Below are 17,820 nucleotides of genomic sequence, written 5' to 3'. Positions count from 1 at the left end.
TAAAGGTATGTAAAACTTAAATAATTGTTAAAAAAATTTTTTTTTTTGTGAATATTTTTGTCTGGAACGGATTAATTGTATTTCCATTAATTCTTATAGGAAATATTAATTCGGTTTTCGGCCATTTCAGTTATCGGCCAACCTTCTGGAATGGATTATGGCCAATAACCGAGGGTCCACTGTAATGAGATGAACTGACAGGGTGAATAAGGACAGACTGTTTGAGAGATAGGAAACAGGAACATAAGGGCACAGCTGTAAGTTGAAAACTCCAATGAGTCACAGGGATGTTAGGAAGCATTTATTCAGTCTTTGTCAAGAAGTGGAACAACCTGGAAAGTGAAGTGGTAGAGGTAGGAATGATAAGGCTCTCAAAGCCAGGAGTGTGTGAATCTAGTAGCAACAAGTGACGAGGCAAGGCCAGGAGTCGAGATTACACCCCTTCGGTAACAGATAAGCATATTGCACACGTACATGCATGCACACACACACAATATAATGAAAAATGTAATGCATACATAGTGCAGCATTTATCTGATGATTATTTAATAAAGTTGTTTGTTATTTACACAGCAGTACCAGAATGTAATTAGCTTTAACATACATGTATATGCAAGAATGTAGGGTCTTACCTGTCGTAACTTTGACATGGCATCAGAAGAGATGAAGTTGCTCTTGAAAAATCTCATAATGAAGCACATAACCTGATACTGACTCTGACCCAGTTCCTCTTCACCTAAGACAATCACTTTAAAGATCTGCAACTCCTGCAGTGAGAGAAAGACAAACCTTTGATTACAATATCTGTCTACAAATAACCCACATTATGGAGAGGAATCTAGACAACACTGAGAACCAGAATGAATGAAAACATCCAAAGTTTTCTCTGCAAAGTGTGAGTTATCTGTAAATTGTTTTGCACATGATACTGTGTACTAGAGAATTATTTTTCAATATATCAGAATGTTAGATTATACCAACTGCACTGCAACATCTGAAATCAAAATATTTATAATAACAGACAGGAGTAGGGATTAAAATGAAAAACACTGTCTTTATTACCTAAAAAACAATAACAGCAATTAGTGCACTTGATTAGTTGGCCAGCAAAGAAATACAGTAGGTCATATAGTATATAAATGATCAAAACTGGGAAGGGAAAATTAATACCAAAAATTAAATTGTAATTCATAGTATATTTTACGTTTTTTAGTAATGCAATATTCACTCATGACTTGATAACAGTCCAGCAAGAACTGAAAAGTTGTCCAGCATTCCTTTCAAATACATGGGCTAGTTGTGTTTTGTTCACCATAGTATTGTGATTTTTGTTCTATTGTAAATGTTGACAAGTCAAGTACACTTACTGGTAACTATCTGATGTCAATAATTATTATTATTTTATTTTTTTAATACGCCGGCCATTTCCCACCGAGGCAGGGTGACCCAAAAAAGAAAGAAACACTTTCACCATCATTCACACACAATCTCTGTCTTTGCTGAGGTGCCCAGATATGACAGTTTAGATGTCACTCCAAACAGTCGATATCTTAAACTCCTCCTTTAAATTGCAAGCATTGTACTTCCCACCTCCAGGATTCCAGTCGGGCTAACCGGTTTCCCTGAATCCCTTCACAAAATATAACACTGCTCACACTCCAACAGCTCATCAGGTCCCAAAAACCATTTGTCTCCATTCACTCCTATCTAAAACACTCACACATGGTTGCTGCAAGTCCAGGCCCCTTGCACACGAAACCTTTTTACTCTCTCCCTCCATCCTTCTGCAGGACGACCCCTTCCCCTCCTCCCCTCCACTACAGATTTATACACCCTCCAAGTCATTCAATTTTGCTCCACCCTCTCTAAATGACCAAACCACTTCAATAACTCCTCTTCAGGCCTTTGAATAGTACTTTTTATAACTCCACAACTCCTAATTTCCACACTCTGAATCCTCTGCATATTTGATAGTAGTAGGTTGGTAGACAGCAACCACCCAGGGAAGTATAGTGGCACCCCAAGTTTCGGCCATAATTTGTTCCAGAAGGCTGTTCGAGTGCCATTACTGAACTAATTTGTTCCCATAAGGAACAATGTAAATTAGATTAGTCCATTTCAGACCCCGAAAAATACACCTACAAAAGCACTTACAATAATACACTTACATAATTGTTTGAGTTGAGAACTATATGAAACTCAGGGTACCACTATACTACTGTCCTGCCAAATGAGTGTAAGACAGAAACCTATATTTGTTTTACATGATGGCAGGAGTGCTGATGTCTTCTTTTCTCTTTCATAAACACACAAAATAACAGGAATATCTTTCTACTTTTACTTACAATTAGGTCACACTACACATGTATATACACATTTATGTATACACACTCATCTGAGTTTTCCTTGATTTTTCTTAATAGTTCTTTTTCTTATTATTTTCCTTTCCTTTCATATGCATGAGGAAGTGGAATAAGAATTTTTCTCCATAAGCCATGCGTGTTGTAAAAATTAACTAAAATGCAGAGAGGAACAGGCTAGCAGCCCCTTTTTCCAAACAGTTTACTAAACATAAACAGATGAAAATCTTTATTATTATTATTATATTTTTGGGGAAGCACTCAGCCCATAAAAACCATAAAGCTTTTGGGAGATGGGCTGTAATCAGGCTTCATTTAATTAAGATGATATATGGTATGTACTAGTATATTAGTACACTTACTTGTTTGAAGTCAATAAGCTGTGTGATATATGTACCATCATTTTGAGGAAACTCTAAAATGACTGAATCATCAGATATGTTTGCAGTAATTGTTTCCTTGAACACCTCACCATTCTGTAAATGAAATAAAAAAGCTTTTTAATACAATGATTTTGTGCATAAAATTCTTTTTAATGTGTAAAAATAAGGAGAAAACAATACCTGTATGATGTAATAAAAAAATATTAATTTACTAACAACTACAATAATTGACCCTTTGACTGTCGCAAGCCCCTTTCTGAAACTGTCATTCTATGTCGCAAAATTTTTGGAAAAAAAAATAATTTTTTCTTATGAAATGATAGAGAATCTTTTCCCGATGGTAATGACACCAAAAGTATGAAATTTGGTCAAAAACTCACAGAATTATGCTCCCGCAAAGTTAGCAGTCTCAGCGATATATACGCATCGGAGATTTCACCAACTTTGAGCGGTGTTTTTGGCCAATTCCGTTGATCCAGTTGACCAAACTCATAGCTATTTCTTTAGAACTCCATTTTTTCTATCAGTTGAGTACAAGAAACCGCCCATTTACCGATTTGAACTACCCAATAAAGTGGTCAGAAATTGGCAATTTGGCCAATTTCACACAAATTAAAAAAGATGCCAATTTCAAAATAGGGTCCAGAATAAACAATGTAGACATTCTTGGCACTAAAATAACATCCTCTGTTCATTAGTCACATCTCTAGGCCCCTCTTATATTACTATTGCTTTCTATTTTGATTTTTTATTCATACAAAAAATACAAAATTTACTGTTATGCAGACTACTGCATTATTGTAAAAATGGTATAAATAATATCAATGCACTAGTGAAAGAATATTAGACTCACCAGTTGACGTGTATTGGACGTGTGGTGTGATTTGCTTACTACTGAACATTGGTAAAAAATCGAACATTTCCACTACTTTGAGCTCAATTTCAAGGTCGTTTTCATCGTGAAACTAATCAAAATCATCTCTTATTTTTGTAATGTGTTTTCCATTTTATCACGTAAGACCATGAAAACGAGAATACAACGATAAATACTATACGAAAGTACACCTCAAAGTCAGCATTTTAATCCCAAAAAACAGTCAGTTTTTCTTTTCTCATTATGCACTGTGTGCTGCAGGATTTTTTTATGTGGTGCACACTGACCACACAAGCCCATTCTCTCATATGTGGGCCTACCAGCTTTCTCCCACTTGATTTGAAACCGCTAGAATTTATACATATTAATACGTCCGAAAAACTGGCTTGTAAGACGTATATATATGGCCAAAATAGTCAAAGGGTTAAAAAAGTAAAAGCTTTAGTAATGCCTGCATCATACTATATTAGCATGGTAACAATGAAGATTAGGGTAGAGGAAAAAAGAACACATTACAGTATTTATATTATTAACACCAAAGGTTATTAACCAATGATACCCAATCACTAATTTACCATTTCCTGTTGGGTCCTTTGGTCTTCATCCCCAGGATGCAATCCACAACCAAGTAGCCGATTCATTGCTAGGTGTACATAGTGTACCAGATGTTAGAATTGATTATTCATTTTGCCAAGAATAAATAAGGTGATTGGAGGGAGAGCATACGGAGGTGAATGTTTTCAGATATTTGAGAGTGGATGTGTCAGCAGATGGGTCTACAAAAGATGAGGTGAACCACAGAATTGACAAGGTAAAAAAAGGTGAGTGGTGCACTGAGGAGTCTGTGGAGACAAAGTACTTTATCCATGGAAGCAAAGAGGGAAATATATGAGAGTACAGTTATACCAATGCTCTTATATGGGTGTGGAGCATGGGTAATGAAAGTTGCAGCAAGGATAAGGCTGGAGCCAGTGGAGATGTCATGTCTGAGGGCAATGTGTGGTGTGAATATAATGCAGAGAATCCATAGTTTGCAGAATAGGAGGTGCAGGATTTCCAAAACTATTAACCAGATGGCTGAGCAGGTGGGACGAGGTGGTTCGGACATGAAGAGAGGATGGAACAAAATAGAATGACTTTGAGAGTGTATAAATCTGTAGGGGGGGAAGGCGGGGTATGGGTCAGCCTAGGAAAGGTTGGAGCAAGGGGGTAAAGGAGGTTTTCTGTGTGAGGGGCTTGGACTTCCAGCAAGCATGCATGAGCATGTTAGATAGGAACGAATGGAGACAAATGGTTTTTAGGACTTGACGTGCTGTTGGAGTGTGAGCAAGGTAACATTTATGACGGGATTCAGGGAAACCAGCAGGCCAGACTCGAGTCCTGGAGATAGGAAGTACAGTACCTGCACTCTGAAGGAGGGGTGTTAATGTTACAGTTTTATAACTCTGGCAAGATAGTGATGGAATGAATGATGATTTTTTTTTTTTCGGGCCACCCTGCCTTGGTGGGAAATGGCCGATGAATTAATAAAAAATAAAAAAATAAATTATTCTATGCAGTTACCATCAGTTGCTATGTCAGGGAAAATTTAAACTATTGCATCAGAAACGATATACAGTGGTTCCTTGACTTACGAGTTTAATTCATTCCGTGACCGAGCTCATAACTCAATGTGCTCGTATATCAAATCTATTTTCCTCATTGAAATTAATTGAAATGCCATTAATCTATTCCAGCCCCCAAGAAACCACCCCAATTTTTTTTGTTATGGGTTTTAAAATAAGAAAAATGTATTTATAAATAAGAAATATTGTATAAAAACATAAAACATACTAAAAGAGAATGTAAAGAAATAAACTGGCTTTATAAAACGTATTTACCTTGGAGATCAGACGACTTGGGCTAATAGAAGATGCTGGCAGAGGTGGAGGGTAGAAAAGATAGGCAGAGGAGATTGGAGGAGTTCGTTTTGCTTCGTGCTTTTTCAGTTGCTTTCATTTGTCATAAACTCTATCGCTTAAATTCAATGGATATCATTCTCTTCTTTTTCTCAGCACTGTCCTTTGCACTTACTTTCTTAGAACCCATGGTTAGAAAAAAGAAATTTAGCAAAATAACTGCACAAAAAGCACAAAATGCAAGCACAACACAAGAGAGATGCTTCCATCTGTGCAAATGTTGTGGCATTTACTGCGCCAACTAATGGCAGCGTATCTGAACCTCGCCTGTAACTTGGATTTTGGTTCGCAACTCAAAGCAAAAAATCGACCGAGCGACGTCTCATAACTCGAAAAACTCGTAAGTTGGGGCACTCGTAAGTCAAGGTACCACTGTAAATGTGGAAGAGACAGACATGTAATCAGTTTGGCTGCAGTTTCTTGAAGAGCACGAGAAGCTAATCAGTGATCACAGTAAACGTATAGGATGAAATTGCTAATGCATCTAGAAATAAAAAATTAAGTTTTAAAAGGAGATTTTAACTTCAGACAAATTTATTGAACCAGTTTGACAAGAAATTTAGAGTCCAGTAACTTTCTAAAAATAATTCACAACTGCTTTTTAAAAACAGGTCGAGACATATGGGCGAGTCTCCTCACACCCACTGTCCCAGTTAACCTTCAGTAAAAAGGTACCCGGGAGTTAGTTGATCATTGTGGGTTGCATCCTGGGGAATGGTCAAGTACTACAAACTATTGAGCAACTCCAATGTCTCTCAAATGACCTAATGATAAACTGTACTTTGGGCACAGTGCGTTAGAATCAAATAGAGAAAATAAACTACTTGACTACGATCTGGCTAACAAGGAATCTCTGATTAACAATCATGAAGTTAATGAAGAGCAAATTACAAGTGTGATCATGGTGTAACAGCACACAAAATGTACAATAAAGGAATAACAGGAAAAGTAGGTACATGGATCCATAACTTCATAGCAAATAGAACACAAAGAGTAATAGTAAGCAGAGTAAAATCAGAGGCAGCTACAGTGAAAAGCTCCATTTCACAAAGTATACAGTACTCACTCCCATCCTTTTCCTCATCCTCATATAAGACATAGACAGAGATTAACCAAGTTTTTAAATATGAAGTTCAATGAAGATAAATTTCAATTACTCCACTATGGAAAACTTGAAGAAATAAGATCTGGATCAGAGTATAAAAAATTCCAACACACAACAGTGAAAAACTAAAGTGAAGGACCTGGGAGTGATAGTCATAGAATCTCACTTTCAACAATCACAACAATGTATCTACCACATTTGGTAGGAAAATGACAGGATGGATGAGATTCTTCAAAGCTAGGGATGCCAAGCCAGTGATGATTCTCTTCAAATCGCTTTTTCTCTCTAGGCTGGAGTACTGTACTGATGTACACTAATGACCCTTTTCAAGGTAGGTGAAACTGCATTCATTCATTTTTTGTCACCGTTGCCGTTGCCCATCACCCCCCCTGCCCCCCTCGAGAACTACACATGCCCATGCAGCCTAGTGCATTCCACGGAAGGAACACGGAGACACGCCAATCCGAGCTCAGTTCGGGAGGCAGCTGTTGTGACACAAAATTGCAGACCTGGAGAATATACAGAGAACTTTTACTGCACATATAAGTACAGTGGACCCTCGACCAACGTTGGCATTGTCTAACGTTAAATCCGACTAGCGATACATTTTAACGCAAAAATTTGCCTCGACTAGCACTAAAAAACCCGACCAACGCTATTCATTTCGAGACGTGGCCACTTTGGCCTGAGTGTGCCTCACTTGTCCTGTGGGTGCCAGTGTTTACAAGCCAGCCAGCCACCACGGTCCCATCCAAACATACAATCGGAACATTTCACATTATCACAGCGTTTGTAGTGATTGCACCTGCAATGTTGTGAAACACTTTAGAAATGTCATAAAGGAACGGGAGGTACAGGCCTCTATGGACAGATATGTTGTGCGACAGAGGTCCAGTGACTCTCAAGCTGGTCCTAGTGGCATTAAAAGAAGAAGGGAAGTAACCCCAGAAAAGGACTTGCCACCTCAAGTCCTAATGGAAGGGGATTCCCCTTCTAAACACTAAGACCATCAACACTCTCCCCTCCTCCCATCCCATCAATCATCACCAGATCTTCAATAAAGGTAAGTGTCATGTAACTGTGCATGTCTTCTTCAGTTTGTGTGTATTAAAATTAATATTTCATGTGGTAAAAAAAATTCTTTTTTCATATTTTGGGGTGTCCTGCACGGATTAATTTGATTTCCATTATTTCTTATGGGGAAAATTAACTTGACTGACGATAATTTTGACTAACGATGAGCTCTCAGGAACGGATTAATAGCATTTGTCGAGGGTCCACTGTACAATAAAACACCTAAATTACTGGAAACGGATGAAGTCCCTTGACCTGTACTTCTTGGAATGTAGGCAAGAAAGATGCATGATAATATACACATAGAAAATCCTAGAGGGACTAGTCCCAAATCTGCAAACGGAAATCACTTCCTATGAAAGTAAAAGACTTGGCAGGTGGTGCAACAACCCCCCAATGAAAAGCAGGAGCACCATGAGTATGCTAAGCGAGAACACAATAAGCGTCAGAAGGCCCAAACTTGTTCAACTGCTTCCCAGCATACATAAAGGGGATTACCAATAGACCCCTGGCTGCCTTCAAGAGGGAGCTGGACAGGCACCTCAAGTTAGTACCTAGCCAGCCAAGCTGTGGTTCATATGTCGATTTGCATGCAGCCACCAGTATCAGCCTGTTGATCAGGCCCTGATCCACCCTGAGGCCTGGTTATGGACCTGGCCACAGGGCCACTGACCCTCGAAACACCCTCCAGCTATACTCCAGGTAAGAAGAAGCACATAGTTTTACAGGACTGGATAACATTTAATAGTACCCACAGTATGCCTCTGGTTATCCACAGCATTTCAGGTAACCTAAATGGTACTGGAAAGAACTCGTATCTAATGAACTTAATGTCCATCCCAGCACATGTTGAAATATTTGGCAAGTTTCCTTACACCTTTTGTCAGTTCATCCAGCAGTAAGTAGGTACCTGGGTATTAGTTGACTGTTGTAGGTCTCATCCTGGGAAGGGTCTCAAAAGATCACAAAAGAAATAAGCCAGACATAGATGGTTAAATCTTTTGTTCTGATTCATTACACACTAAGACTTTTACAACTGTCTTCTACAACACCATGTGTGTAAATACAACATAGAATATCTCAAAAAAAGTAGAACATAGTGATATATTTCCTTTCTTATACTATCCTGGATTACTAGAATAATCTGAATAAAATCTTAGCATATAATGGTATTAAAAGCATTAGTTAAAAAAAAAAAAATAGGAAATGGTAGATGAAATATAAAGGTACTTATGGTAATATTAGCCTTGCCTGAAAAATCTGCAAAAATTCAACTTTAGGTAATAAAATAATTTTAAAATTATATTTGCAATAATAAAACTGCACTATGGGAAGTAATGTCTGCATTCTGAAAGGGGGTAAGGATGTTGCAGTTTAAAGGCTCATTGACACTGTAATGTCTGCATATGTCTGGCAAGAGAGCTACTGAATAAATGACATTTTGGGGGCAACCATACCTAGGTATGAGACAATTGATGTATTTTTAAAATAACAAAATATTGATCAAGTATACAATATGTGAAACCAGTGGAAATTTTTAAATGATAAAATTAATAAGACTGATAAAATAAGAAAGTCTTGGCAAAGGAACATAATACGATATTAAAGAGTAAAAGCATAATGCAATATTAAATATAAACAATTAATGTCATATTTAAAAATACCTGTACAAAGGCTAAAATTTTATGGTAAAAATAATAAAACAAATCATTGAAGTGAGCAAGTTATCCAGGCGGCAAGTATGATGACAGGTTAAAATATAACCATAAATTACACCAAAATATAAGTTGAGATTACTTCACGTTGGGTTACATTATTTAGTTAGTTCCTGCCAATAATTTTACTAATATATGGGAGAACTCTTCACCAAAATAACATAAAAATTTACTTACTTTTTCCTGACTAATCGATGAATTAAGAAATTCGTAAGATTACTGGCATTCAGAACAAGTAGCAATTATACAATTTATAAATTTCTGTATAACATTAAGAGGTATGACCTGAGTGTTAACGTTGACGACGAGTTGTGCTCTACACCCCACCATCACCATCACCATCACCATCACCATCACCATGTACCACCACATTATGTTCCTCTTGTTTTTGAAGGTCTGTGACGGTGTATGGCGTATTTAGCCCTGCTCCCAGACCTCTGGTGAAGATTTTTACCCCAAACCTGGGCAGGTAATGGAGAAGAAGCAAACTTCCTCCAAAAAAAAAATAAATGGAAACAAGATGCTCCCAGTTGTTCTTGTTAGGTTTATAAAGGCCACTGACAGCTCCTGCCATATTGACACTTACTATGTAAATAAATTTATTAAGGTAAGATTTCGTTCGGATTTTTAACCCCGGAGGGTTAGCCACCCAGGATTCATGTCATCGAGGACTGTCTAAATTTCCATTGGGGTCCTTAATCTTATTCCTATTTGGTACAGGACAACAGGTCAATGTTTCCACAGAACCCGGGCCCTCCGTAAGCGGGAGCTATACATAGATTATCATACATAGTAGCATATGTGTAGAGAACTTAAGATAGCCCAGACAAAGCGACTTATTTCCAATGGGGTCCTTGTGATAATTATTATTTATATTTAAAAGTTAAAAACGGGTAAGTATCTTAACTATGTAAAAGGAGTTATAGTGAAAGAAGATATACTCGGGGAGAGGTAACATTAATAATATTTTTATTTCTACAAGTATATGTACAAGGTATACAGTCTCAGATGACATCAATGACATTACTATATAGAAAGCCGCTTGTTATGCAGAGAATCTCGGTCAAATTAGGTCACATGGACAACCTTTGCCGGGAATCGAACTCGGCCCCTCACCGTATGAAGCGAGAACTTTGCCACCAGGCCATGGGCCACAGTGTTAATTTCGTTCAAGAAATCGCTCTCCTTCCATTCTGTAGCCTTAATCATGAGGTGCAGTTTGGTTCTCTTCTTGAACTGGTTCGTGCTATGACAGGCTTTCACATGTGCAGACAGTCTATTCCATTCTTTTATTGCAGTGCAGAAAAAAGTCTCTGAAGCCTGACCACTGACTCTAGGTACTGCAAAGTTGCTCTCCCTTCCCCTAGTTCTATAATTGCATTGATTTCCGGCCTTAACAAAATTGCCAGTAATATATTGGGGACACTGGTTGTAAGCAATTTTATAAACGTAATTTAGCTTTATTTGTTTTGCTTTGTCTGCAACATTCAGCATATCCAGTTGTTGTAAATCATTCTGGCCTAAATGCTCTCTTAGACTCAGGTCTAGAATGAATCTCACCAATTTGTTGAGTGATTTGTAGCTTATCTTTCAGTTTTGTTTTGTTTTTTGTTAAGGCAGAGTACAATGAAGAGCAAGAGTAATCTATAAATCATTGTATGAGAGCTAGACATAGGGTCCTGCGAGCCTGTTGGTAGACACTGTGCTTGTCAGTACAGGAACTTTAGTCTGGCATTTGCTTTCTTTACTACACTGTTGGTTAGTATAACGATAAATTAGACACATGTGCAACATTTGGGTATCTTTAAAGATTAAACGTTTCTCCATACATTGGATTCATCAGTCCATACAAAGGAGAATGATGAAGAACAGGAGTTTGAGGTAATCAATCCCTCAGCCTTGAGTCGATGTGATCAGTCCATCAGTCTTGAAAAGAATACAGCATATGTTTACCTGGAGAAGGTTTCGGGGGTCAGCGCCCCCGTGGCTCGGTCTGAGATCAGGCCTCATGGTGGGTCAGGGTCTGATCAACCAGGTTGTTACTGCTGGCCGCACGCAAGCTGACGTACGAACCACAGCTCGGTTGGTCAGGTACTGATTTCAGGTGCCTGTCCAGTGCCTTCTTAAAGACAGCCAGGGGTCTATTGGTAATCCCCCTTATGTATGCTGGGAGGCAGTTGAACAATCTTAGGCCCCGGACACTCATTGTGGTGTCTCTCAGTGTACTCGTGGCACCCCTGCTTTTCATCGGGGGAATGTTGCATTTCCTGCAGAATCTATCAGGGATAATCACAGATAGCACTACAGACCACTACCCTACCTTCCTCCTGACAAACATTAATAAACCACCACTTGAATACAACAAAGTCTCATTTAGATTCCATGACGAGGCCTCAATAAGGAAGTTCACAGCTGACCTAGAGATTGTTGACTGGCCTACAGAATTCTCCAAGGCCAATGTTATTGATGACTGGACAGACATTTTTCTTAACAAATTACTTAGACTATACAACAAACATTGTCCTATAAAAACGAAACAGATCACAAACAAACGGCTTGGTTGCCCATGGCTAACCAGCACCTTTCTGAAATCCATTGACAAGAAACACCAATATGAAAAGCAATATAGACAGGGCTTAATACACACAGATATTCTTAAACACTATTCATCAGTTCTCACCAAAGTAATAAAGAAAGCCAAACAACTATACTACTCCAGTAGATTCACAGACACTAGAGGAGATAGAAAAAAGACCTGGAAAACACTCTCTCAGATTCTAGGGACCCACAAACTGAAAAAAAAACAAGAATATTGTCCTAACTAAACCTAATGAAACACCACTACATCCCACTGACACAGCTAACAAGATAAACGACTTCTTCTCAACCATAGGATCTAATCTCGCCAATAAAATCCCACATACTAATGCCCATGCCGGGGACTACCTAGATGGGAATTTCCCAAATTCCTTCTATCTTGCACCAACTGAGCCCTCGGAAGTCACCGAGATTATAAAGTCACTTAAAAACAACTCAGGGAATATGTCTAATGTCCCACCATTACTGTACAAGCGAGCGGCCCATGTCCTTTCGCATCCTATTATGTTACTTTTTAACAAGTCACTAGAAACTAGCACCTTCCCGAAACTACTCAAGATGGCAAGGGTTACACCAATACATAAAGGTGGTGACCCTACAGACTTAAACAACTATAGGCCAATATCAAACTTAACATTGCTATCCAAAATCTTTGAGAAACTCGTGCACAGGAGACTATATTCATTTATAACAGCACAAAACATACTCAACCCCTGCCAATTTGGATTTAGGAAAAATAAAAGCACTAATGATGCAATCATAAAAATGCTAGATCTGCTTTACACAGCATTGGAAAATAAAGAATATCCACTAGGAATTTTTATTGACCTAAGAAAAGCTTTTGACACAGTAGACCACGACATCCTACTCCACAAACTTGACCATTACGGTATAAGAGGCCATGCGCTTGCTTATTTCAAATCTTACATTACTAATAGGTATCAGTATGTTACCATTAAAGACACAGCATCAACAACACGGCCACTTGATACTGGAGTTCCGCAGGGAAGTGTCCTTGGTCCCCTGCTCTTCCTCATATACATCAATGATCTTCCAAACGTATCCCAACACCTGAAACCCATTCTCTTTGCTGACGACACGACTTATGTCATCTCTCACCCTAATCTTGCCACCCTCAACACCATTGTTAACGAGGAGCTGATCAAAATATCGACTTGGATGACAGCCAATAAACTTACGCTTAACACTGACAAAACCTACTATATTATGTTTGGTAGCAGAGCAGGAGATGCACAAATTAACATTAAGATTGACAACACTCTAATTACCAGACATAATGAGGGCAAATTCCTAGGCCTATACCTTGACAACAACCTGAATTTCAGCACCCATATCCAACACATAACCAAAAAAGTATCCAAAACAGTTGGGATCCTCTCCAAGATACGATACTACGTGCCGCAAAACGCCCTTCTCACACTATACCACTCACTCATTTATCCATACCTCACCTATGCTATTTGTGCTTGGGGATCAACTGCAGCAACACACCTAAAGCCAATAATAATCCAACAAAAAGCTGCAGTAAGAATAATCACTAAATCCCATCCCTGGCAACACACCCCCCCACTCTTCATAGATCTAAACTTACTCCCTGTTCAGTACATCCACACTTACTACTGTGCAATCTACATCTACAGGACCTTAAACTCCAATATCAACCTTGACCTAAAACGCTTTCTTGATAGTTGTGACAGAACCCACAGGCATAACACCAGACACAAACATCTCTACGACATTCCCCATGTCCGACTAAACCTTTACAAAAATTCAATGTATGTCAAAGGCCCTAAAATCTGGAACACCCTACCTGAGAACTCTAGAACTGCAGACACATTCATCACCTTCAAAACTACCATTAGAAAACATCTTATCTCCCTGATAAACCCCATCAACTAACTACACGAATACCACCTGGTGATTCACACTTACACTCACTCACCCATTTGACCATAAACAGAAATATTAATCTCAATCTTAAAATAATGAATCCTATGATACTCCAATACTGAAACTATGTACTGTGCCAAAACAAAAGCAAAAACTCACAAACTAGTATTTAGTCACTTAGCCATAATACCAACTAATCTGAATAATTTGTAATATTTTAAAATAAAGAATTAAACTAAGTCTGCCCGAAATGCCTAGCCATGCTAGGCGTTCTAGTGGTACACTCTGTAATCATTATTGCTGTATAATCCTACGGGTTTAGCGCTTCCCCCTTGATTATAATAATAATAATGTAATCATTATTTAATTATATGTAAACCACACAACAACCAAATTCTGTAAATTCAACATGGTAATCTTTATAGAGAATAAACTTTGAATTGAATTTGAATTTGAATGTGGGGTTTACAGGTTTTGGGTATTGTGTACTTTACATGTTATAAAATACTAATTACAGAGGGGGCCACTAGGACACCTAGCATGGCTAGGCATTTCGGGCAGACTTAGATTAATTCTTAACATTAAATCCTTACAGATTATGGTATTAAGGCTAAGTGACTACATCAAAATTTGTGAGTTTAGCAATGTGAATGCTTTTGTTTTGGCACAATACAAAGTGTCTATATTGGAGTATCATAGGCAAACTTATGACTAGTTAGGATTTATTATTTTAAGATTGAGATTAGCATTTCTGGGTTTATAGTCAGTGGGTGAGTGAATGTAATTGTGAACCACCAGGTGGTTATCATGTAGTTAGTTGTCGGGGTGGATCAGGGAGATAAGATGTTTTCTAACTGTAGTTTTGAAAGTGATGAATGTGTCTGCAGTTCTAGAGTTTTCAGGTAGGGTGTTCCAGATTTTAGGTTCTTTGAAATACATTGATTTTTTGTAAAGGTTTAGTCGAACACGGGGAATGTCATAGAGATGTTTGTGTCTGGTGTTATGCCTGTGGATCCTGTCACAACTATCAAGAAAGCGTTTTAGGTCAGGGTTAATATTGGAATTTAAGGTCCTGTAGATATAGATCGCACAGTAGTAAGTGTGGATGTTCTGAACAGGGAGTAAGTTTAGATATATGAAGAGTGGGGGAGTGTGTTGCCAGGGATGGGATTTAGTCATTATTCTTACTGCGGCTTTTTGTTGGGTTATTATTGGTTTTAGGTGTGTTGCTGCAGTTGAACCCCAAGCACAGATAGCATAGGTGAGGTATGGATATATACGTGAATGGTATAGTGTGAGAAGGGCAGTTTGCGGCAGGTAGTATCGTATCTTGGAGAGGATCCCCACCGTTTTGGATACTTTTTTTGTTATGTGTTGGATATGGGTGCTGAAATTTAGGTTGCTGTCGAGGTATAGGCCAAGGAATTTGCTCTCATTATGTCTGGCAATTAGAGTGTTGTCGATCTTAATGTTAAGTTGCGCAACACCTGCTCTGCTACCAAACACAATATAGTAGGTTTTACCAGTGTTAAGTGTAAGTTTATTGGCTGTCATCCAAGTCGATATTTTGAGCAGCTCCTCGTTAACAATGGTGTTGAGGGTGGCAAGATTAGGGTGGGAGATGACATAAGTCGTGTCGTCAGCAAAGAGAATGGGTTTCAGGTGTTGGGATATGTTTGGAAGATCATTGATGTAAATGAGGAAGAGCAGGGGTCCAAGGACACTTCCCTGCGGAACTCCAGTATCAAGTGGCCGTATTGATGAGGCTGTTTACCTGGAGTTTACCTGGAGAGAGTTTCGGGGGTGACATACTGATACCTATTAGAAAGGTAGGATTTAAAATATGCAAGCGCATGGCCTCTTATACCATAGTGGTCAAGTTTGTGGAGTAGGATGCCGTGGTCTACTGTGTCAAACGCTTTTCTTACCTGGAGTTTACCTGGAAAGAGTTCCGGGGGTCAACGCCCCCGCGGCCCAGTCTGTGACCAGGCCTCCTGGTGGATCAGAGCCTGATCAACAAGGCTGTTACTGCTGGCTGCACGCAAACCAACGTACGAGCCACAGCCCGGCTGGTCAGGTACCGACTTTAGGTGCTTGTCCAGTGCCAGCTTGAAGACTGCCAGGGGTCTGTTGGTAATCCCCCTTATGTATGCTGGGAGGCAGTTGAACAGTCTCGGGCCCCTGACACTTATTGTATGGTCTCTTAACGTGCTAGTGACAACCCTGCTTTTCATTGGGGGGATGTTGCATCGCCTGCCAAGTCTTTTGCTTTCGTAGTGAGTGATTTTCGTGTGCAAGTTCAGTACTAGTCCCTCTAGGATTTTCCAGGTGTATATAATCATGTATCTCTCCCGCCTGCATTCCAGGGAATACAGGTTCAGGAACCTCAAGCGCTCCCAGTAATTGAGGTGTTTTATCTCTGTTATGCGCGCCGTGAAGGTTCTCTGTACACTTTCCAGGTCAGCAATTTCACCCGCCCTGAAAGGTGCTGTTAGTGTGCAGCAATATTCCAGCCTAGATAGAACAAGTGACCTGAAGAGTGTCATCATGGGCTTGGCATCCCTAGTTTTGAAGGTTCTCATTATCCATCCTGTCATTTTTCTAGCAGATGCGATTGATACAATGTTATGGTCCTTGAAGGTGAGATCCTCCGACATGATCACTCCCAGGTCTTTGACGTTGGTGTTTCGCTCTATTTTGTGGCCAGAATTTGTTTTGTACTCTGATGAAGATTTAATTTCCTCGTGTTTACCATATCTGAGTAATTGAAATTTCTCATCATTGAACTTCATATTGTTTTCTGCAGCCCACTGAAAGATTTGGCTGATGTCCGCCTGGAGCCTTGCAGTGTCTGAAATGGAAGACACTGTCATGCAGATGTCATCTGCAAAGGAAGACACGGTGCTGTGGCTGACTAAAAATTCCTAGCGGATATTCCTTATTTTCCAATGCTGTGTAAAGCAGATCTAGCATTTTTATAATTGCATCATTAGTGCTTTTATTTTTCCTGAATCCAAATTGGCAGGAGTTGAGTATGTTTTGTGACATTATAAATGAATATAGTCTCCTGTGCACGAGTTTCTCGAAGATTTTTGATAGCAATGGTAAGTTTGATATTGGCCTATAGTTGTTTACGTCTGTAGGGTCACCACCTTTATATATTGGTGTAACCCTTGCTGTCTTGAGTAGTGTCGGGAAATTGCTAGTTTCTAGTGACTTGTTAAAAAGTAATGTTATATCATGCGAAAGTACATGGGCCGCTCGCTTATACAATAATGGTGGGACGTGAGACAGATTCCCCGAGTTATTTTTAAGCGACTTTATGATCGCGGTGCCTTCCCTGGGCTCAGTTGGTACAAAATAGAAGGAATTTGGGAAATTCCCATCTAGGTAGTCCCCGGCACGGGCATTGGTACGTGGGATTTTACTGGCGAGATTAGATCCTATGTTTGAGAAGAAGTCGTTTATCTTGTTAGTTGTATCAGTGGGATGCAGTGGTATTTCATGAGGTTTAGTTAGAACAATATTCTTGTTTTTTTTCAGTTTGTGGGTCCCCAGAATCTGGGAAAGTGTGTGAAGGTACGTATTGAAATATGTATCTCCGATGCGCCCCAAGACCAGTTGGAAGGCGCAAATATAGGCCAAAATCTCCTGACGGTCTACAAAATAGGAATGATATAATAATAATAATAATAATAATAATAATAATAATAATAATAATAATAATAATAATAATAATAATAATAATAATAATAATAATAAATAATAATAATAATAATAATATCTTTATTTCTACAAGTACATGTACATGGTATACAGGCGTTGCTGACATCCATGACACT

The 17,820-nt window shown here is 38.9% G+C and overlaps 1 protein-coding gene across 1 annotated transcript in view; it reads right to left on the bottom strand.

The window, feature by feature from the left end:
- The window catches only part of oaf (out at first), a 42,538-nt gene extending 32,555 nt beyond the window's left edge, over positions 1-9,983 (bottom strand). Inside the window, exons 1-3 of the mRNA XM_053777827.2 lie at positions 9,755-9,983; positions 2,723-2,836; positions 633-767 (exon numbers count right to left, since the gene is read on the bottom strand). Coding sequence (XP_053633802.1) covers positions 633-767; positions 2,723-2,836; positions 9,755-9,841 — 336 coding nt within the window. The 5' untranslated portion in view covers positions 9,842-9,983. The remainder of the gene's footprint in view (positions 1-632; positions 768-2,722; positions 2,837-9,754) is intronic.
- Positions 9,984-17,820: the final 7,837 nt, after the last annotated feature.

This window comes from Cherax quadricarinatus, chromosome 18, assembly GCF_038502225.1.
Source record: "Cherax quadricarinatus isolate ZL_2023a chromosome 18, ASM3850222v1, whole genome shotgun sequence".
Lineage (NCBI taxonomy): Eukaryota > Metazoa > Arthropoda > Malacostraca > Decapoda > Parastacidae > Cherax > Cherax quadricarinatus.
This window is presented reverse-complemented; position numbering and strand designations above follow the sequence as displayed.